The sequence below is a fragment of the Lutra lutra genome, chromosome 4 (genome assembly GCF_902655055.1).
Source record: "Lutra lutra chromosome 4, mLutLut1.2, whole genome shotgun sequence".
Lineage (NCBI taxonomy): Eukaryota > Metazoa > Chordata > Mammalia > Carnivora > Mustelidae > Lutra > Lutra lutra.
In genome coordinates this window covers 53571822-53594124 of record NC_062281.1, presented here as the reverse complement: position 1 = coordinate 53594124, position 22303 = coordinate 53571822, and the positions used below count along the sequence as shown (strand labels likewise).

At 37.2% G+C, this 22303-nt stretch overlaps 1 protein-coding gene and 1 long non-coding RNA gene across 5 annotated transcripts in view; one reads left to right on the top strand and one right to left on the bottom strand.

The window, feature by feature from the left end:
* SNX16 (sorting nexin 16) overlaps positions 1–18284 on the bottom strand; it is a 41825-nt gene extending 23541 nt beyond the window's left edge. Inside the window, exons 1-5 of one of the 3 annotated variants that reach the window (XM_047726940.1) lie at positions 18081–18284; positions 15874–16120; positions 15647–15786; positions 6255–6341; positions 2632–2780 (exon numbers count right to left, since the gene is read on the bottom strand). In XM_047726940.1, the coding sequence (XP_047582896.1) occupies positions 2632–2780; positions 6255–6341; positions 15647–15786; positions 15874–16021 (524 nt within the window). In that variant the 5' untranslated portion in view covers positions 16022–16120; positions 18081–18284. Of the gene's footprint in view, positions 1–2631; positions 2781–6254; positions 6342–15646; positions 16121–16978; positions 17117–18080 lie in introns of those variants that run through there. The other 2 variants (XM_047726938.1, XM_047726939.1) reach the window with 2 other exon arrangements.
* Positions 18285–18327: 43 nt separating this feature from the next.
* The window catches only part of LOC125098309 (uncharacterized), a 122462-nt gene continuing 118486 nt past the window's right edge, over positions 18328–22303 (top strand). For both annotated transcript variants that reach the window (XR_007126790.1, XR_007126789.1), the window contains exon 1: positions 18328–18422. This is a non-coding gene — a long non-coding RNA (uncharacterized LOC125098309). The remainder of the gene's footprint in view (positions 18423–22303) is intronic.

The window sequence follows — 22303 nt, the reverse complement described above, 5'->3', positions numbered from 1 at the left end:
CAATAGCAAATATCCAGCCATTTGTTTAAGAGGTACTCTTATTGGGCACACACTTTGTGTTAGCACTGTGTTAAGTGCTACACACTGAATGGAGAGCAAAACCGCCACATGACCTACAACTACATATGTACCTTACAACCTGGTAGGAGAAACACAATCAAATAATCAGAAAAATAGTTACAAACTGAAATGCTGAGATTAAAGTACCAACCAGCCTTTCTCAGCTGGGATTCCATGAGAGAATTAGATGCTAAGGACAATGATTTGGGGACTATTTTCTGAATTCCCTTAAGACTGGCACATAGCTAGTACCATCCTAGAGTATAGGTGAGAAGTTAATTCATACATACAGTAGGTATCTCACTTAAGCCACTAAGATTTGTCTCTCAGAACCAGGTGAGAAGGACTGGTACAGATTCTAGAAAGAACTGATCTTTGGTGGTAGTGGTGGTGGTGATGGTAAGTGAGGGTGTGGTCAGAAAAGCCTAAGGAAGTGAAGTCTTTAACTGAAATCTGAAGGATATATAGGCATTAACTAGGCCAGGGCTGGGTGGGGTAGTAGTATGAAACACTGTCTTCCCAAGGAACAACATATTTGAAGGTCCTAAGGGGCGAAGAAGCAAGGTGATTCTGGAGAATTAAAAAACCAATACAGCAGAAGTAGAGAGAACAAGGTCAGGGAGGAATAATAAAATATGAAGTTGGAGAGAGAGGCAGGTAGGCAGGGACAGAAAAAACGACTTCAACTGCATTAAAAAAGGTCACTGTGGCTCCAATAGACTACAGAAATAAGAGTATACGAGGAGGACTAGAGGGAAACCTTCTGCAGTAATTCAGGTAAGAGATAACTGCTTAGACTAGGGTGGTAATGGCAGGAATGGTGAAAAGTAGACAGATTTGAGTGATATTTAAAATGTAAAGGAAAGGATAAGGATAGACAGGGTTGTGTCTAGGATGACTCCCAGGTTATGGGTAAATGATGCTGCTGAACACTGGGGAAAGTCTGGAGAGTAAGTTTTTTTTTTTTTAAGATTTTATTTATTTATTTGACAGAGAGAGATCACAAGTAGACGGAGAGGAAGGCAGAGAGAGAGAGAGAGAGGGAAGCAGGCTTCTTGCTGAGCAGAGACCCCGATCTGGGACTTGATCCCAGGACCCTGAGATCATGACCTGAGCCGAAGGCAGCGGCTTAACCCACTGAGCCACCCAGGCGCCCCTGGAGAGTAAGTTTTTACCTGGGTTTGATGTCACTTTAAGATATCTGAAGGAGATGTCAAAGAGGCAAATGCATGTATGAATCTGGAATTAAGAGAAGGGGTTTAGCTTGTAGTTCCTTTCATAGAGGAAAATGAGGGGGACTGGCAGAGATCTCAAGCAGTAGCCATCAAGCTTGGGAAGCACACATTAGAAAACAAGATGTATATGCATGGCACATGTGTTATGTATAACACAAGGTGATATACATAAAAGAAAGACAGGAAAAAAGGGAGAAAAAGTGAGAAAGGATGGTTGCCTTGTTTTTCATCCTTGTGTGAAAAACTGCTTATGTGAAAAAGATAGTTATAGACATAGGCAGTTAAACAATATGCTATCGCTGCTTTGTAAATGCTCTCTACTTATATCAAAATACTTCTAATTTATCTGATAATGTAAATTCCAAAATCAGACACCCAATTGATAATAAATCATAAAGCAATTTTCTTATAAATATTTTCAGAAGCAAAAAACCATACAGATCCTTTATCTCCCTCTTTAATGGTTTTTATTTTCACAATTTACCCTCTATATACCTTAACCCAACTTCACAATCTTCATCTTTTTGCATTATTTTGGAGAAATGTGAGAACACTACCTTCAAAATTATATAATGTTATATTAACGAAAAATCTAATATGTGGGCCACTTTGTTTAAATAATTGTTAAAATACTAAATACTGGGGGGCCTGGGTGGCTCAGTGGGTTAAGCCTCTGCCTTCGGCTCAGGTCATGATCCCAGGATCCTGGGATCGAGCCCCACCTCGGGCTCTTTGCCCAGCAGGAAGCCTGCTTCCTCCTCTCTCTCTGCCTGCCTCTCTGCCTACTTGTGATCTGTCAAATAAATAAATAAAATCTTAAAAAAATACTAAATACTAAAATCAAGTTTATAGTTGCATGGCTGAGCATATGGGACACTGAATTTTTAACTTAAAAAAATTTTCAAAGAGTATATACATTTATTTGAGAGAGCGAGCGAGAGAGCATAAGCATGCATGGGGAGAGGGGCACAGAGAAGAGCAGAGGGAGAGGGATAAGCAGACTCCTCACCACGCAGGGAGCCAACATGGGTCTTGATCCCAGGACTGGGAGATCATGACCTGAGCCGAAGGCAGACGTTTAACCAACTGAGCCACCCAGGAGCCCCTAATTTTTTTTTTACATTGAAAAATTTTTAACTTTGCTGATTTTTTAAAAAGGTTAATACAAATCAAATGCCAAATAAAATTCTTATGGGTAAAAAGCAAGAAAATTCCAAGTAGTACCTTATTAGAGAGGACAAGTAATTATATTCCTACCCCATATTTTTATGCTTGAATAACTATGGTTTTATATTTATTCTTTAATTTAAACAAGTTGTTTCAGTTTGTTACATACCAGTTAGCAATGTCTTTGTGAGCCACTAAATTCTGAAGAAATGCTTGTAATCCTAGTTGTCTATCTTCTAAAAAGTCAGCATTATAATTATCTTTGAACCAGCGTTTTGGTGGAAGTGCTAATCGAAAGCCTGGAAACATCTCTTTTAACTGAAAAAGAAGAAAAAAGAAAATACAATGTTCAACTCAATCATATCAATTCTATAAAATCTATCCTGTTAACTACATGAACTTGTTCATGAAATAAGCTTAAAATAAATAATTAAATTCAGCTAAGCTTTTTATAACCTCAATCGTTTTACTTGTTGATTTCTATCAGTTGTATATACATAGGCGTTATAGTTGCTCCATACCCTTGCCAACACTTGACACTGTCCATCCTTTCAATGTTAGCCAATCTAATGGGTATGTAGTAGTATTTCACTGTGGCTTTAATATGCATTTCTCTGTTGACGCATGATGTTAACTATTTTCTTATGGGCTTTTTTTGGATCTGCATATCTTTGGTGAATTATCCATTCAACTCTTCTAACCCCTCCACTTAAAAAAAATTGGCTTATCTATTTATTATTAAGCTGCAAGAGTTCTTTATATATTCTGGATACAAGTCCTCTGTCAGATATGAATACAACAAAGATTTTCTCCCAGACTGTGGTTTGACTTTTATACACATTTTTTGATTCTTGCAACTAAAACCAGGTGATAGGTAGAGCTCTTTCTGGTACCTAGAACACTGACATAGGTATTTATTAATTTTAAAGTGCCCAACTTGGAATATGTAGGAGATATTTGCTAACTTAAATTACTACTAACAACTTTCTTTAAAAGCTTAAGAGTTATCTAAATCCCAACTTGCCGAAGATAAGAAATATTATAGTAATATTAAGATGAGTCTACAGAGGTAAAGAGAAGTAAACATTAACTAATAACTAAGCCCTGAAAAGAAAAATAGCAAGTCATAAAGGATTAAAATAGCTCTAGGGGCGCCTGGGTGGCTCAGTGTGTTAAAGCCTCTGCCTTTGGCTCAGGTCGTGACCCGAGGGTCCTGGGATCCAGCCCAGCATCGGGCTCTCTGCTCAGCAGGGAGCCTGCTTCCCTTCCTCTCTCTGCCTGCCTCTCTGCCTACTTGTGATCTCTGTCTGTCAGATAAATAAATAAAATCTTAAAAAGAAAAAAGCTCTAAATTGAAACTGTTAGAAATTAGTCTTCATGAATAAAAACTGTAACAACATCATAAACAAGAATTCCACTTAAGTATATGGTAACTTCATAAATTACTTTAATCTTATTTAATTATTAAAAAAAGTCAATGGAAGTACAGAATTACAGGTTTTTAATTCATCAGTGTAATAATAAGAACTCAGGAACAGTAAATAAATTCATATTTAATGATGGAAATACATTACAAATAATACTTTAAGTATTTTGGCATGATACAAAAAGTCATCTTGATAATACCTAAACGATAAATAGTTAAACGATAAATAGTATAAACGATACTATAAACGATAAAATAGTTTAGCATTTTATATTTTAACTTTCATTCAAATTGAGGTTTTTCAAAATGGCATAAATTTTTTGGCAGCCAGGCAACTGCAAAATCACATAGATGGGGTTTCTTACCACCAAAAATCTTAAGAATATACTAACTTTAGAAGTTTTGAGGGTGAAGGTGGCAGATGGGAGAAAACAGGATCAGTCAAATTTCCTCTACTAAACACCGGTCAAAATTAGGGAGTGATTTCTGATTCAAGGACAGAATCCAAGGTTACTTAGCCTCTGAGAAACATCATAAACTACTTGTTTCTTTTGGAGAAATGCTCCTGGTTTCTAAAATACTGCCCCACTCACCTGCCTCAGTTGACTTCCCTCTAGCTCTGTGACCACCTCAGCTCTTTATTATATTCTTACTGCAATTTACTCAATCAATTCCCTATCAATTCCCCAGTTTAGGTTGGTTCTAATTTTTAACTATTAAAAACAAATTAAAATACAAAGAAAATAACAATGAATAAAACACAGTGAAAAGTGTCCTTAGAGCTAAATATTGTCTATATCCATGATTTCTTATTTTGGATAAATCCCAGAAATGTGATTATTATGTCAAAATTATGCACAACTTTAGGAAGCTGTGTACCCTAGGAAGAGTCCAACAATGGAAAATACCACTTCAATGTCTGTTAACTTGATGGGTGCAAAATAGTTTCTTAATTTTCCTTTGAGTCCTTGTGATACCAAATGTTTCCCAAATTTACTGGTCATTTATATTTCTTCTGTGGTTTGCCTTGTTCACATCATTTGTAGTATTTTCTACTTTTGAGTTTACTCTGTAATTTATTTTAAGAGCTTTTAATATATCGTTTTTAAAATGTTTTTTTTTTTTTTAAGATTTTTATTTATTCATTTGACAGAGATCACAAGTATGCAGAGAGGTAGGCAGAGAGAGAGAAGAGGGGGGGAAGCAGGCTCCCTGCTGAGCAGAGAGCCTGACACGGGACTCGATCCCAGGACCCTGAGATCATGACCTGAGCCAAAGGCAGAGGCTTAACCCACTGAGCCACCCAGGCGTCCCAATATATTGATTTTTTTTAAATTGAAATAAAATTTCTGTAAAATAAAATTTATTTATTTTAATATATTGAGGATTTTTATTATTATTCTTTGTTTCATATGTGCAGTAAGCAGAATTCTAGATGGCCCCATGATCTTTGTCCCTGGTATTGCTTCTGTGATTTTGTTTTATTGCATAAAAGAGATTATGCAGATGTAATTAGGATTACTTTTCATTTGGCTTTAAGATAGGGAGATTATCTTGGTGAGTCTAATCTTATCATGAGCCCTTTAAAAGTCTAGCTTTCTCCCTAGCTAGTGGCAGATGAGAAAGTCAGAGATTCAAAGCACAAAAAAGGACTTGACCTGCAATTGCTGACTTTGAAGATGGAGGGGCCATGTGTAAAGACTGGACAGTACTCTATGAACTAAGAACAACCTCTGGCTGATAACCAGCAAGGAAATGGGACCTTGGTCTTACAAGAAACTGAACTCTGCCAACAACTTAAATGAGCCCAAACCTGATACCTTCTCAGAGCTTTCGGAGAAGAGCCCGATCTAGCCAACAGTTTGACTTTGACCTTATCTAACCCTCAGTGGTAAACCCAGCTGAGACCACCTAAATCACTAAATAAACAGGTATGTTTTAGATCACAAAGTTTGTGGTAATTTGTTAAACAGAAATAGAAACTAATACAATATATTAGAAATATTTTTTGTTATTCATTTTCTTATAGTCATATGATTTAGGGGCTCTTATATACATCTTCTTAAAACTCACAAGACTATATAATCATTTATATTTCTGTTAGCAGTTTTAAGATATTCACATTTTTATACTAAAATTTTTTTTTTCTAAAAAAGGGAAGTTATGTATAGAGATAGGTATATAGGCTATTAAAATGAAATAAAATAGTTAATTTTCTTAGGAGTGGCAAAATTTGACTTCACTCAAACAACAAGGAGGAAAACCCACAAATATTTAACAGTGGAACTGTCAGGAACATATAATAAATTGAACAGATAATAATTTGAAACTGGAAAAGTCCATTTTAGATTTATTAAAGTACTTACTTTATCATTAAGTCTAGAGAAGTCAGTATACCTTCTGAAAACTACCCAACTTTCTTCTGGGGTCTTCTTTACTAGTATTTTATATACCTATGCAGAAAGATGGGGAGAGAGAGAGGTGAAAAAAAAAATGTCTATAAAGATATTTAAAATATTTTCAAAACTTTTTCAAATTTCAAATTTTTTCAAATATTTTCAAAAACTTTTACTTGACAACACAGGTCATAACAATTAATATGTAAAAAATATCAGAAACCATTTGGAACATCAAATGTACAAATAATCAATGTAGATACCAAAAGCAAGATTTGTTTCTTAAGAAACATTACTATGACAAATTTGCGACAAAATGTTTTGGCACATACTAATAATAAATGAACTCATCGGGGATGCCTGGGTGGCTCAGTTGGTTAAGCGGCTGCCTTCAGCTCAGGTCATGATCCCAGCATCCTGGGATCGAGTCCCACATTGGGCTCCTTGCTCGGCAGGGGACCTGCTTCTCCCTCTGCCTCTCAGCCTACTTGTGATTTCTCTCTCTCTCTGACAAATAAATAAAATCTTTAAAAAATAAATAAATAAATAAATAAATAAAATAAATGAACTCATCGGTTCCAAATATATTTTATGTTAAATATTTAAAATTGATGAAAGAATCACACTTGAAAAAACTGTGAAAAGTAGCCACTCTTGTCCTATACAATCAATTTAATTTCGAAACTCAATACTATCACACAAAGTTTTTGAATAAATTTAATGTTGTTTGATTCTTCAAGGCTATGATGCAGCTAAAAACTATCCATATTCGATAAAAGTTTATACTTCTATACTTAGGCACAATTATCTAGGCTTTAAATAAAAAAACTTGGTTGAAGCAAGTCAATATTTTAAAAAGCATACAATAAGAAACCTATATTCTATTTTTCTTAAATATAATTTTAGAGTTTATTATGAGGAACTACTATTTCTGACAGACTCTCAGTGAACCATCTCCTGGTAGTTTTGGTACAGCATTTTGGGCTAAACTAAATACAAGACACATAGGAAGTACCCAATAACCATTTGCTGAACAAGTGAAACTTAAAAATGAGTTAAGTTTTTTTTTTTTTTTTTTTAAGTCAGCTGTGCAATAACTTTCAATTGCAGCTCTGGCGCTGCCCTCTAGCCACAAGTGGTTACTGTACATTTGAAATGTGACAAGTCCTAACTGACAGGTGCTGTGAGTAAGTACACACTGGATTTCAAAGACTGAGAACAAAAAAAAAGATGTAAAAATACTTCACTAAAATGGTTTTGGATTAAGTAAAATATATTATTAAATATAATTTCATCTGCTTCTTTTCACTTTTTAAAAGATGGCTACTAGGAAATTTTAAATTACAAATCTGACTCACATATGTGGCTCACCTAGTTTTACTGGATGCTCTAGAGAAAACTCATTGTTTAAGGACTAGATATCCTTATTTTATTTTTCTCCCCTACAGACCTCTCTTTCAGTTGTTAAAGGGGAGAATCAGCAAGAGTTAAGGATGACTCCTTTAGTTTTGAAGTAAAAATAAATAATTCATCTTTTTAACATATAAAGAATGAGGAAGATTATTTGGATACCCACTAAAGTCTGCAGAAAGTCCTTATTTAAGATAATTGTAAAGGCAATACTCATGAAACATTTCTTTTTAGGAGTTACTAATTGAAACAAAAGGGATAACTTGACTTCAAAACTTTTCTGAGTATGAATAACAGATGCATAATAAAAGTCAACTTCATATGATAGTAAGGTTTATCTACATAATCCATATTGACTTTATTCTCCTGTTTTAAAAAATGAATCTTCAAGTTTTTCTCCACAGTGGCCCCTGAGAACTCCTATTTCTCTAGGAAAGACAAAGTACAGGTTTTGGGTTTTATCTTCTCTAGGAAGCTCTCCCATGTTTCTATTTGTGTAAGTAGGGCCTTCAGTAGAAAGTTTATGGACACTACTGATCATTCCCTCTTTTTTTTTTTTTTTAAAGATTTTATTTATTTATTTGACAGAGAGAGAGAGAGATCACAAGTAGGCAGAGAGGCAGACAGAGAGAGGGGGAAGCAGGCTCCCCACTAAGCAGAGAGCCTGATGTGGGGCTCGATCCCAGGACCCTGAGACCATGACCTGAAACGAAGGCAGAGGCTTTAACCCATTGAGCTACCCAGGCACTCCTGATCACTCCCTCTTCTATGTTCTAGCAGCAGTTACTCTTTACTAGAAACTTAGTATATACAACTTTGTGCTTTTCATATATATAGTCCTTATTTTAGGATTTTATTTATTTATTTATTTTTATTTTTTTTTTAAAGATTTTATTTATTTATTTGACAGACAGAGATCACAAGTAGGCAGAGAGGCAGGCAGAGAGAGAGGAAGGGAAGCAGGCTCCCCGCTGAGCAGAGAGCCCGATGTGGGACTCGATCCCAGGACCCTGAGATCATGACCTGAGCCGAACGCAGTGGCTTAACCCACTGAGCCACCCAGGCGCGCTTATTTTAGGATTTTAAATAAATTATGCGGGAGCATACACCTAATTACAGAATACATACAGAGAAGCACAAAAATCTTAAGTGTACAACTTGATGAACTGTCACAAAACAAACACACTCATGTAACTAGTACCAAGCACAAGAAACAAAGCATTACCAATTGAAGCAGCCTACCTCATGGCTCCTTCCCAATCTGACTTATCACCCCTCCTAGTCACTTTTGTTCTCAAACACTTTTCAAAGGCTTGACACACTACTGACAAGAACTTACCAGTCATTCCTAACATTTTCTTCAGTTAAGGGCTCAATTCAAAGAAATATACCTAGGAAAAGTTCTCTTACAAACCTAAGACTGCCGAGCTCGTATATCCAGCTCAGACCTCTCCCCTAAACTCTTTATTTACATACGTATACATAATAATATGCCTGTGGACATACATCCACATATACACACACACCTAACAGCTCCATTTTCATGTCTACTAGATATCTCAAGTTTAGAATGCCCAAAAACAAATCCTGATCTTGTCCTCAAAACCTGCCATCTAATTAAACAGCAACCCTAGTGTTTACCCAAAAACTTCGGGATAATCTTTGATTTCTCTTTATTCCACATCTCAAGTTTTTACCTTCAAAACATACCCAGAATCTGATCACTGCTTAGGACTTCTTCCACCTCCCTGTCCATACCACCATCCTGTCTCCTGTGGATTACTACAAGAACTTGATACCTCCTGTTTCCATTCTTTCTTCCATAAAATCGAGTCTTAACTCAGCAACCAGTCAGTAATTACCAATCAGTAATGAGCCTTTAAACATTAAGTCAGATCATTTGATACTTCCTTTAAAACCTTTTCAAAGATTCCCATCTTGGGCAGAGGAAAATCTAATGGCCTTATACTGGCCGACATGCTCTACTTGATCTGTGTCTCCTTTGTCTTTACCTGTTATTTCAATTCCTGCATCTCTCCCCATGGCTTCTTTTGCTGTCAGCCACAAGGGCCTCTGCAGCTGTCTCATCTGTCAGGAACATTCTTTCCCCAGATATTCTCATGGCTCACTGCCTCTTAGTGAGGCCATAAGTGACAATGTGATTTAAATTTCAACTCCGGTTGTGGGGAAACTATCTCCCTTCACTCTTTTAGTTCTCTTTATACCACTTAGCACCATATGACATACTACATTTTTTTTTTTAAAGATTTTATTTATTTATTTTGAGAGAGAGACAGTGAGAGAGAGCATGAGCGAGGAGAAGGTCAGAGAGAGAAGCAGACTCCCCATGGAGCTGGGAGCCCGATGCGGGACTCGATCCCGGGACTCCAGGATCATGACCTGAGCCGAAGGCAGTCGTCCAACCAACTGAGCCTCCCAGGCGTCCCTGACATACCACATTTTAAAATGCTTACTTATCCATCATTCATTCATTTGAATTGCTGTACTACTATCACTGAAAGAGTGCATTACACACAGTAGGTACCCCAACATGAATTAAATGAATGAAAATAACTTTATACCCATTATTTACTTCTTCCTCCAAAAGTGTTTTTAAAAACTTTATGTATTGCTGCCTTAAATTTGCCCATGAACTTGTATTTTCACACACATCATTTCAATGAATACTCGTCCAGCATAAGGTAGGTCAATGTAAGGAAATGGGCCACTGGCTTATCATAATTTCCAAAAATGTCAGGTCCATGCAAATTTCCTATCACATCATCAGTCTTATGATAATTTAACTCTAAAGATTGTCTCTCTTCATAAATTATCTCAATACTGATGTACACAGACACAAAAATCATCAACAAAATATTAACAAATTGCATTCAACAACACATTATAAGGGTCGCTCACCATAACCAAGTGAGATTTATTTTGGGGATTCAAGAATGGTTCAGTAATTGCAAATCAATGATAAAACCACATTGATAACATGAAGGATAAAAATCATATGATCACTTCAATAGAGGCAAAAAAGCATCCCAGAAAATTCAACATCTATTCATGATAAAAATTCTCAACAAAACAGATTTAGAATAAACATATCTCAACATAATAAAGGTCATATCTGAAAACCCACAGATAATATCATACTCAATAGTGAAAAACTTTATCAGGAACAAGACAAGAATGCCTATTCCTGTCACCTTTATTCAACAAAGTACTAGAAGTACTAGCCACAGCAATCATACAAGAAAAAGAAACAATGGGGGGGTGCCTGGGTGGCTCAGTGGGTTAAGCCTCTGCCTTTGGCTCGGGTCATGATCTCAGGGTCCTGGGATCGATAGCCAAATAGGGCTCTCTGCTCAGCAGGGAGCCTGTTTCCCCCTCTCTCTCTGCCTGCCTCTCTTCCTACTTGTGACCTCTGTCTGTCAAATAAATAAATAAAATCTTTAAAAAACAACAAAAAAAGAAACAATGGTAAGAAAGAAGTTAAATTGTCACTATTTGCAGATGTCATGATATGGTATGCAGAAAACCTTAAAGATTCTACCATAGTAATAAACTTCCACTAGAAGTAATAAGCAAATCCTATAAAGTTGCAGGATACAAAATTGATACATAGGAAATTGAATTTTTTTGGTTGTGTTTCTATAAACTAACAAAGTAGCAGAAAGAGAAGTTAAGAAAATATTTCTATTTATAATTGTGCCAAACAGAATAAAATACCTTGGAATAAACTTAAGAAGGAAGTGAGAGACTTGTACTCTGAAAACTATAAAACATTGACGAAAGAAATGGAAAAAAATGCAAATAAATGGACAGATAGTCCATGCTCATGGATTGGAAGAATTAATGGTGTTAAAATGTCCATACAACCTAAAGCAATCTACAGATTCAGAGCAATCCCTATCAAAATACCAAAGCATTTTCCACAGAAGTAGATCAAATAATTGTAAAATTTGTTTGGAATCATAAAATATCTTGCATGGCCACAGCATCTTGAGAAAGAAAAAAGGTGGAGGTATCACAATCCCAGATTTCAAGGTATACCACAAAGCTGTACCAATCAAAACAAACGGTACTGGCACAAAAACAGACACATGAATCAATGGAACAGAATAGAAAGCCCAGAAATAAACCCACCCTTATACAGTCAATTAGTCTGTAACAAAGGAGGCAAGAATATACAATGGAAAAAAGTCTCTTCAATAAACGGCGCAGGGAAAACTGGACAGCAACATGTAAAAGAATGAAACTGTATCCCTTTTAATGCCTTACACAAAAATAAACTCAAAAGGGATTAAAGACCTAAATGTGAGACCTGAAACCATAAAAAAAGAGAACACATGCAGTAATTTTTTTTCACATCAGCCTTAAGCGACATTTTTCTAGATAAGTTTCCCGAGGCAAGGGAAATAAAAACTAAAATAAGCTATTGGGACCACATAAAAATAAGAAGCTTTTGCAAAGCAAAGGAAACCATTAAAAAAAAACCAAAACACTAAAAGCAACCTACTGAATGGGAGAAGATATTTGCAAATGATATATTTGATAAGGAGTTAATATCCAAAATATATAAAAAGCTTATAAAACTCCACACAAAGAAAACCCACAAATAAATGCAATTTAAAATGAGCAGAGGACCCGAATAAAGATTTTTCCAAAGAAGACATACAGATGGCCAATAGACACAAGAAAAGATGTTCAACATCACTAACTATCAGGGAGATACAGAGCATAACCAAAATGAGATATCACATTATATCTATCAGGGTTACTAAAATAAAAAAGAAGAAATAACAAGTATTATCAAAGATGTGGAGAAAAAGGAACCCCTATACACTGTTGGTGGGAATGTAAATTGATGCATCCACTGAGGAAAACAGTATGACGTTTCCTCAAAAAATTAAAAATAGAATTACCGTTATGATCCAGTCATTTCACTACTGGGTATTTACCCAAGGAAAATGAAAACACTAATTCAAAAAGATATTTGCATCTCTAGGTTTCCTGCAGCATTATTTATAATAGCTAAGATAGGTTGAAAGCAACCTAAGTGTCCACTGATAGATGAATGGATAAAGATGTGGTATGCACACACACACACAATATGGAGTATCATGCAATGACAAAAAAGGATGAGATCATGCCATTTGCAATGACAATGATGAACACAGAGGGTACTATGCCAAGTGAAATAAGTCAGACTGAAAAAGACAAATAGCATCTGATTTTACTCATATGTGGAATCTAAAAAACAAAATGAATAAACAAACAAAAAGCAGAATCAGATCTGTAAATACAGGGAACAAACTGGTGGCTGTCAGAGGAAGGAGGGTGGGAAAGTACAAAATGGGTGAAGGGAAGTGGGAGGTACAGGTCTTCAGTTATGGATGAGTAAGTCAAAGGGAAAAAGGTACAGCATAGGGAACATAGTCAATGATACTGCAATAGCGTTATGTGGTGACAAAGGGTAGCTACACTTATGGTGAGCATAGCATAATGTATAGAGAAGTAGAGTCACTATGTTAAATGCCTAAAACAAATGTAACATTGTTGTCAAATATACTCAGATAAAAAACTTTTTATAAAAATTAAACATTTTCCCTAACAACAAAAATTATCTCAACAATTTTTTTTCTCAGAGGTCATTCTATACTGTTGTAGGTTTACAGCATGAAATGTTGAAGTCAACATAAAAACTTTACATCAAGAAAATCTAAGAGGAAGAACTATTCCAATTATAAGTGTATTGAGCAGGTCTCCAGATACATAAACTCACACTGATACACAAGACCAAAATATATGAACTAGCAATGAATAAACAGAAATCAGAACAAGATATCAAGAACATCAAACCACATACATGGAAATAAATCTAACTATGGGGTGCCTGACTGGCTCAGTTAGTAGCGCATGCTTCTCTTGATCTCGGGGTCATGAGTTCAAGTCCCACATTGGGTATAGAGATTACTTAAAACGAACAAACAAACAAAAACCTCTAACTAAAACTCCTAAGATTTCTGCTCTGAAAACTATAAAAGGAAGTTAAAGATTTCAGTAAGTGGATTAGGTTTAGATTCAGAGACTTAGTATTGTAAAGATGTCAGATCTCTTTAGTCTATAGATTCAGTACAATCCCAGAACAGGGTAAAGGATAGCCAAGACAATTCTGAAGAAGAAGGACAAAGCTAGACTACTTAAGCTAGCAAGTATCAAGGCCTCTCATAACGCATGTATAATTAAAGACAATGTGGAATTGGTAATTGAGGGAAAAATGGAACATAGAAACAAACCCATATATTTAAATGGTTGCCTGATCTATGACATTGGCAACGGTGCAAATGCAGAGAGTGGTTTTTTCAATAAAAACCTGATTACTTGATCCCACAGGGAGGAAAAAAAGTATCTTGACCATTGTTTCACACCACGGACAAAAATAAATTCCAGATAGTTTACAGATCTAAATGTGAAAGGTCCAACAATAAAGCTTTTAGAAGAAAACATAGGACAACATCTTTGCAAGCTGGGAGTAGGCAGGTTTTAAAAAGTGCTAACCATAAAAGAAAAAATAAATTGGACTATAGTAAAACTACGAATTTTTGTTTACCTAATGCATCACTAAGAAAGTAAAAAGGCAAGCCACAGAGATGATCATACACAGTGACAAAGCTGGAAGCAGAGCTCCCTATGGGCATAGAAAATGGACACAAGGAGTTGCCATCTTCTTTTAGCCTTTGCAAAAACCTGCACACTTGCCTCTATTATCATAGAACAGTCACAATGTATGCTCTAACAAAGAACTTGTTCAAAATGCACAGAAAACTATAAATCAAAGTGGAAAAAACTTTTCCAAAGAAAAATGAATAAAGGTCTTGAACAGACACTTCACAAAAGAGAATATCTATTGGCCAAAAACGTCTTCAATTTAATTAGTCATTAAGAATGCAAATGAAGACCACAATGTGTATTACTCTCCCCACTGGGATAGCATAAAATAATAGTGAAAAAGATGAAAAAATACCACATGTTGGGAAGGTGTGGAGTAACTGGAACTCTCCTACACTGCTTAAAGGAGTATAAACTAGTACAACTACTCTGAACTACACTGTTCATCAGTATCTTTTTTTTTTTTTAAACATTTTATTTATTTATTTGAGAGAAGAGAGAGACAGTGAGAGAGAGCATGAGCGAGGAGAAGGTCAGAGGGAGAAGCAGACTCCCCGTGGAGCTGGGAGCCTGATGCGGAACTTGATCCCGGGACTCCAGGATCATGACCTGAGCTGAAGGCAGTCGCTTAACCAACTGAGCCACCCAGGCACCCTTCATCAGTATCTTTTAAAGCTAGCCATATGATCTAGCAATTTTACTCCTATGCAGATGTAAAACAAACATTTTAATGTGTTTAGTGAGCATTAAGTACCAAAAGGTTCACAGCAGTACCATTTGTAACAGCCCCAAACTAGAAATTATCCATATGCTCTTCAACAGTACAATGGATAAAAATAAACTGTAGTATATTCACATAAAGGAATACTATCAGTAATAAAAATGAGCTTTTACATGCAAGATTAAGGATGGATCTTACAAACACAATGCTGAAGAGAACACACCCAAAAGAGTACATATTCTGTGTTTCCATTTGCATAAAGTAGAAAAATAGGCAAAATTAATGTAGGCTATCATGAGGGTGAGTATTGACTGACAGAGAGCCTGGTTGGGGGTTGCTTTTTGGATCCTGGTAATGTTTTGTTTCTTGATTTGTGTGCTGGTTTCAAGTAAAATGAAGTTTACTACAGCATGACAGAATTTAGAGGTGTAAAACTTACTTGAATTTTATGTTCAAGAAATTATAAGTATAGGTAATAATTTAACCCAGGTATAGAACATAGGTTAGTCAATTTTTCACTTTCTACTGATATACAGCAGAAGTCAATACTCACAGTAAATTTAGCTCTTTCTTCCATCACTTCATAACCCAGTATAGTAGGTGTAGAAGGTCTATCTTCCAAATATACTGTTTCAGGATTTTGTTCTTCACTTTCTCTTGGTCTAGCAGAATACTCAATGGAAGAATCTGCACCTGTAAATTTAGTCCTAATGAGGGGACTGCTACAGACAGATGAAGTACTATCCATTTGATCGGGTACACTTGTCTGTTTAGAATTACCCATATTTGAGTCCTCTAACTGGCCTTTGGAAGAGTTTGAGCTTGTTGAGATACTCCCAAAAGAAGAACTTCTTTGGTTTCTGTTGGCTGTAAAACTGGAAGCAGAGTTCCCTATGGGCATAGGAACTGGGACATAAGGAGTTGCCATCTTCTTTTAGACTTTGCAATAAACCTCACAATGCTGAGTCCAAACACTTAGAGAACAACTAATATGAAATCCATTATTTTCTTCTTAGGAATTCACTATCTAAAAATGAGAAGAACATATTGAAAGGTTAGTCTTTAATTTGGAGCATTATCCAAAAAAAAAAAACCTGTGAATGTTCACAACCATTTCTTTTTTTTTTTTTTTAAAGATTTTTATTTATTTATTTGACAGAGAGATCACAAGTAGGCAGAGAGGCAGGCAGAGAGAGAAGAGGAAGCAGGCTCCCTGCCAAGCAGAGAGCCCGATGCGGGGCTCGATCCCAGGACTCTGAGATCATGACCCGAGCCGAAGGCAGCGCGGCTTAACCCACTGAGCCACCCAGGCGCCCCTTCACAACCATTTCTTTTGATTTTGTGATACTCCATTACTTCATTTGGAAATGAAAACACACCTCAAATCACTTCATTTAATCCCAAGATATCATCTCTAAGGATTCCCATTTGCAAGATAAAGAGAGCAGAACTATTCCACACTCTTTCTTGACCTTCATATTACATGTCATCCTTTTTAATCTCTACTTTCTTTCCTTGTGATAGATTTCTGTAATGTTCATTTGAAACCGATTTCACCTACACAGAAGAATGGGAACAGGAAGAGTGGTAAAGACCATTCTGAAGCTTTATTGTCTACTCTGGTCCTGACAGTTCCACATACAGTACAAGGGGAGGGAAAGAGGAAGAAAAGAAAGGGAGAATTATTCACATTTCCTTTTGATTTAATTAGTGAAACTCTAAAGAATTACTCAGAGTAATAACTGAACAATAAGCTTAGATGCTACAAGATAAATATCAACTGTTCTTAAGGTAACCATTTATTAAACCCAGGACCAAATGTACTTGAAAAAAAAAAAAAAAAACAGTGACCAAATTAAATTAGTCAAATAAGACCCAAATTTACATTCAACAAGATGAAATGACTGAAAGTTAAAATATTCTTCACAGTTTCCAGATCATCAGTAATCCTGCTATGCCAGAAACTGAGGGAGTTTAACAAATCCTTATAACTCATCCCTGTTGTAATCCCTGTTGTCAAAAGGACTGGTTTATCTTGTCTCAGAATCTCATAGTTACACAATGAAAGGGTTTCCCACTAAGGGTTAAATAATAATAAGCTAAGAAACTGTAATAACTACAGACCTGTGAAATGACACAAAACAAGGGGTTTGCCTATCTTAACCACATCTAGGCAACTCCGCTGGTGAGAAAGGTAGGAAGAGAGCCGCAGGACTTGGAAAGATGCTGAAGTAAGATTTTTAATCCAGCACGTGGCTCTGGGCAACCTTCCTCATCATCAAAGATTCAAGAAACTTGAACTGCTGATTCACTACTCCTCGGTTCTGCTTGATGGCCTCCCCCAAAAGTAGTAAATAAAAGTCTGAAATCTTATCCTTTCCAAGGCCTGTGGGATACCCCCGCCCCTTGCCACTCAACTACCTGAGGCCCTGAGGCTGGGGAGAGAGGACGACCATCAATACAATCACTGACGCGCAAAGAAGTGAGCGCTACCCAAACTTCAAGAAACTAAATGTATTGGGATTATTAATAGCGTCTTCACTTTTGCCTTAGCACAGAGATGCTCCAAGGGTTAACACAGTGCTACACTGGAAAACCTCGGTCAGGTGTAGTGGCCCGAGCCGGAGCAACACGGTAGGAGAGAGAAGTGGGTAGCGAGAGAAAAGTGGAGAAACCCAGGCGCAGCTCGACCCTAGGAGTGCCTGGTCCGTACCAGAGCAGGCCACCGGTCTTCGGCTCACAGGACGGAGAAACCCACTGCTCCCGGGGCTCCCCGGGGCCCCAAGACCGTGCCACCTCCGCCGCCCGGTGAGAGGCCAGCGCCTCCCACACGCACGGCGGAGTCTGCGGTGGCCTAAGGATGGCCCGGAGGCTCCCGCGGGGCCCCTCCACCCTCCGGTGGAGTCCGCCCGCCGCCCGCCAGCCACGGGGGTCGCAGGTGTCACTCGCATGAGCGCCCAGGACAGCACCCGCTGCGTTCGCCCTACCTCAGCCCACTCCGCGATCCCGTTTGAGCGCACTTCCCTGTGAGGGTTACATCCGACCCTCCTTAACCGCAGCTTTTCGTCTCCACCCACAGGACCAAGAAGCCTCACGTGACTTTCCGCCCCCAAAGCAGCTGCTCCCAGCCACTGCCGGGCTCAACTCTGGCCGCCCGGCCCAGGATCCTAGCGAGGTGGAGGGTGGTGCCAAACCCGGCCGCCTCTCCCGGAAGTGACGTCACGCAAAGGCGCTATTCTCGCCTCCTTCGTCACCCCCCCACCCCAGAGGTCGGGACAGGAGTTCCCCGGACGGGGTACCTTGGCAGCTGGGTTGGTCATAGTTTTGTGGTAAGCATCCCACCTTCTCTGCCCTAGGCTTATTTTTGTAAACTAACTTTTAGAAGTGGAGGTTAGGACTCTCAGTTTGTCGCACAGGTGATCTGAAGATTACAGTTCCGAGGAGGAACTACAGCCAGCATTGGTCCAGGCTCCTGCTTTGCATCGTGGGACTTGTAGTCATCACTCACTAGCTTGGGCTGGTTCTAATAGGTTATAGATTGTTTTCTAGAATTAGTAGCGCTTTAAGGGATGAAAATCGATTCTAGGAGTGGGAAGATAGAACACTGCACTTAAGCTTATTCGCCCTATCATTGAAAGATAATCGAAATTATTGAGGGGTTTTGTGTTTTTACAGTCCAGGGAGCAGTTTTATCTCAAATGATACATGAAACTTGTTAGACTTGGACATCTGAAGACCTGTAAAGTTATGGGGAAAGCTGTTTTTTGATAGTCAAGTACCAAAATTTAGACCAGTTCACAGGGTTGTTTATCATTAGAATTGTGCATTTTGATTTAAAGATTATCCCATGATTTCTAGGCTTTAGAACATTACGAAGACTGGGAAAAATTGATAGCTGTGATTTCAAAATGAGCGTAGGAAAAGAATCTGGTTTGTGGCATAATAATGCTTTTGATTGATGGTATTGTCCTTCTTGTGTGATTGAGACATAAAAAGGGAATTCTGTGGAAACAGTAGACTTAAACGTGAGTTTTCTGTTCAGAGTTGGTAGTCTTGATCTTGAAGTGGCAGTTATATCCATGAGTTCTCTAAGTGAATAAGGGTATAGAGAGAAAAGAAAGGAAAAAGATTTGCCTTGGAGTATTTCCTTCACCTGTGGGCAGGGCTGCAGATGGTAGCAAAAGATACTTATAATGAGAAAATCCAAAATCCAAAATCAATCCAAAGCCAAGGTAAATTAAACTTTCAAGAGACAAAAGTGACAAATACCACAGTTAGGAGGAGGAAGGATCTAGGAAAAGTTGAAATTGTCCAAGAAGAACTTCCCACACAAATTATTGAAAGGAACACACAGGATAGAGAGACTATATGTATTCTTTATCTTGCAGACTATTGAAAGATTTTTTAAAGTTGAGGTATAATTTACATATTACATTACATTAGCTTTAAGTGTGCAACATAGTTATTTGACATATGTATATATTGAGAAAATGGTCGCTGCAATAAATCTAGTTAACATCTGTCACCATACATAATTCCAGAAGTTTTTTCATGTCATGAGGACATTGATATTTACTTTCTTGCAATTTTCAGATATTCAATCAATACAGTATTAGTAACTATAATTGCCATCCTTTACATTATATCCTTGTGATTTACTTATTTTCGAACTAGAAGTTTGTACCTTTCAACCTGTTTATGCATTTTGCTCACCTCCACCTCTGGTAACCACGAATCTGTTCTCTGTACCTATGAGCTTGTTGTTTTGTTTTTGTTTTTTTAAATTCCATATATAAGTGAAATCATATGATATTTGTCTTTCTTTGACTTATTTCACTTAGCATAATACTTTCTAGGTCAATCCATGCTGTCAGAAATGACAAGATTTCATTCTTTTTTTATGGCTGTGTAATCTGTTATATCTATCTACCTATTATCTATCTCTCTCTCTCTCATCTTCTTTATCCATTCATCTATTTTTTTAAAAGATTTTATTTATTTATTTATTTGACAGACAAAGATCGCAAGTAGGCAGAGAGGCGGGCAGAGAGAGAGAGGGGGAAGCAGGCTCCCCACTGAGCAGAGAGCCGGATGCGGGACCTGATCCCAGGACCCTGGGATCATGACCTGAGCCGAAGTCAGAGGCTTTAACCAACTGACCCACCTAGGCATCCCTATCCATTCAACTATTGATAGACATTTAAGTGTGTTTCCAAATTTGGCTATTGTAAATAATGGTGCAGTGAGTATGGGAGTGTGTATATGATATTTTTTTGTTTTTGTTTTTTGTTGTTTTTTTCAAAAATTTATTTACATTCTAGTTAGTTAACATATAGTGCAATATTGGTTTCTGGAATAGAATTCAGTGATACATCACTACATACACACCCACTGCTCATCACAAGTGCCCTCCTTAATACCCATGCCCCATCTTGCCCATCCCTCCCACCTCCCTCCAGCAACAGTCGGTTTGTTCTCTATCTTCAAAAGTCTCTTATGATTTGCTTCCCTCTCTCTTTTTTCCTTCTCATATGTTTATCTCTCTTGTTAAATTCCACATATGAGTAAAATCATAGGGTATTTTTCTTTCTCTGACTTAGCTTAGAATACTACAGCCTAGTTCCATCCATTTGTTTGTGAATGGCAAGATTCACAAACAAATGATTTGAGGCTGGATCCAAAAAAATCATTGCCAAGACTCATGTCAAGGAGTTTCCCACCTATGTTTTCTTTGAGGAGTTTTATGGTTTCAGGTTTTACATTCAAGTCTTTAATCCCTCTTGAGTTAATTTTTGTGTATGGTGTAAAGATACACCGTAGTTTTATTTTTGTACATATGGTTGTCCAGTTTTTCCAACACCATTTATTGAAGAGACTATCCTTTCCCCATTTTATATTCTTGGTTTCTTTGTCATAAATTAATTGACCATGTATGTATGGGTTTATTTTGGGGCTCCTGAATGTCTTTAATAATCAAGAAAGTATATCCTGTGGTTGTCAGAGTGAAAGTTACATTTTGACAGAGCATATGTAATGGCTAGTCTCTATGCAATATTTTAGTTAATTTTGGATGACTTTATATAGTACACACAATCAAATGAAATTGTGTACATTTTTTTTTTTTTAAAGATTTTATTTATTTATTTGACAGAGATCACAAGTAGGCAGAGAGGCAGGCAGAGAGAGAGAGAGAGAGAGGGAGAGCGAAGCAGGCTCCCTGCCGAGCAGAGAGCCCGATGTGGGACTCGATCCCAGGACCCTGAGATCATGACCTGAGCCGAAGGCAGCGGCTTAACCCACTGAGCCACCCAGGCGCCCCTGAAATTGTGTACATTTTAATTTGTAGAGTAACAGACCATTTTTCAGTCCTTTATTTTAATTTTATATAAAATATATACATCGAGTAGGATATTTTGAGCCCACTCTAGGAACAATTTTATACAATGATATATAAATATTGGTAATGGTGGGTGAAAGGTTTAGGAAGAGAGGGAAGAATAGTATAAAAAAAACAAAACCAAAAACCCAGCAAAAAAAAATATGTACATAGGCAGACATCTCTTGAGGTGGCTTCCTGGAGTCCCACATTTGCCTCTTCTCTGGAACTGCTCTGTCTTCTGTAAGGCTGGGCCCCTAATATGTTAGTCTGATAACAAATGTTTTTTGTCATAGTTAATTGTTCTTAAGGAGGACATTTGACTTAAATCATATCCAAAGGATGCTCTCTCCTAGGAATTAAAAGAGGTGGGAGGAAGATACAGACTGGAAGTCACTTGAGGTAAAGTCAGATAAAGGAAATTTTGTGGTAAGTGGGTCAAAAAAGTGAAGTCAGATAGAGGAAATTTTGTGGTAAGTGGGTCAAAAAAGTGGGTCACTGGAGTTGATCTGGTCATTCCCCATTCTTGACTTTTACTTGGAGTTCATGAGATACCCTAGTGTACTTTCAATAGATTGGTTTTTGCTTAAGCCTAGCCAGAGTTGTTCTTCTTATAAACAAAAGTATAACTACTACAGCAAGTTAGAAGGAGGCCTGGTTTTTTAAACTTCATATTCAGTTTATGAAGTTTAAAAGCAGATAAAATACAAACAATTCCTTCTCAGTGATTTATAATGCCTAAATTAATATAAAAAACAACTCCTGTTCAGTTATTATTTTGGTATACTTTCATGGATTCCCTAATTTGTGTATGTTGTTTTCCATAGGTGGTGT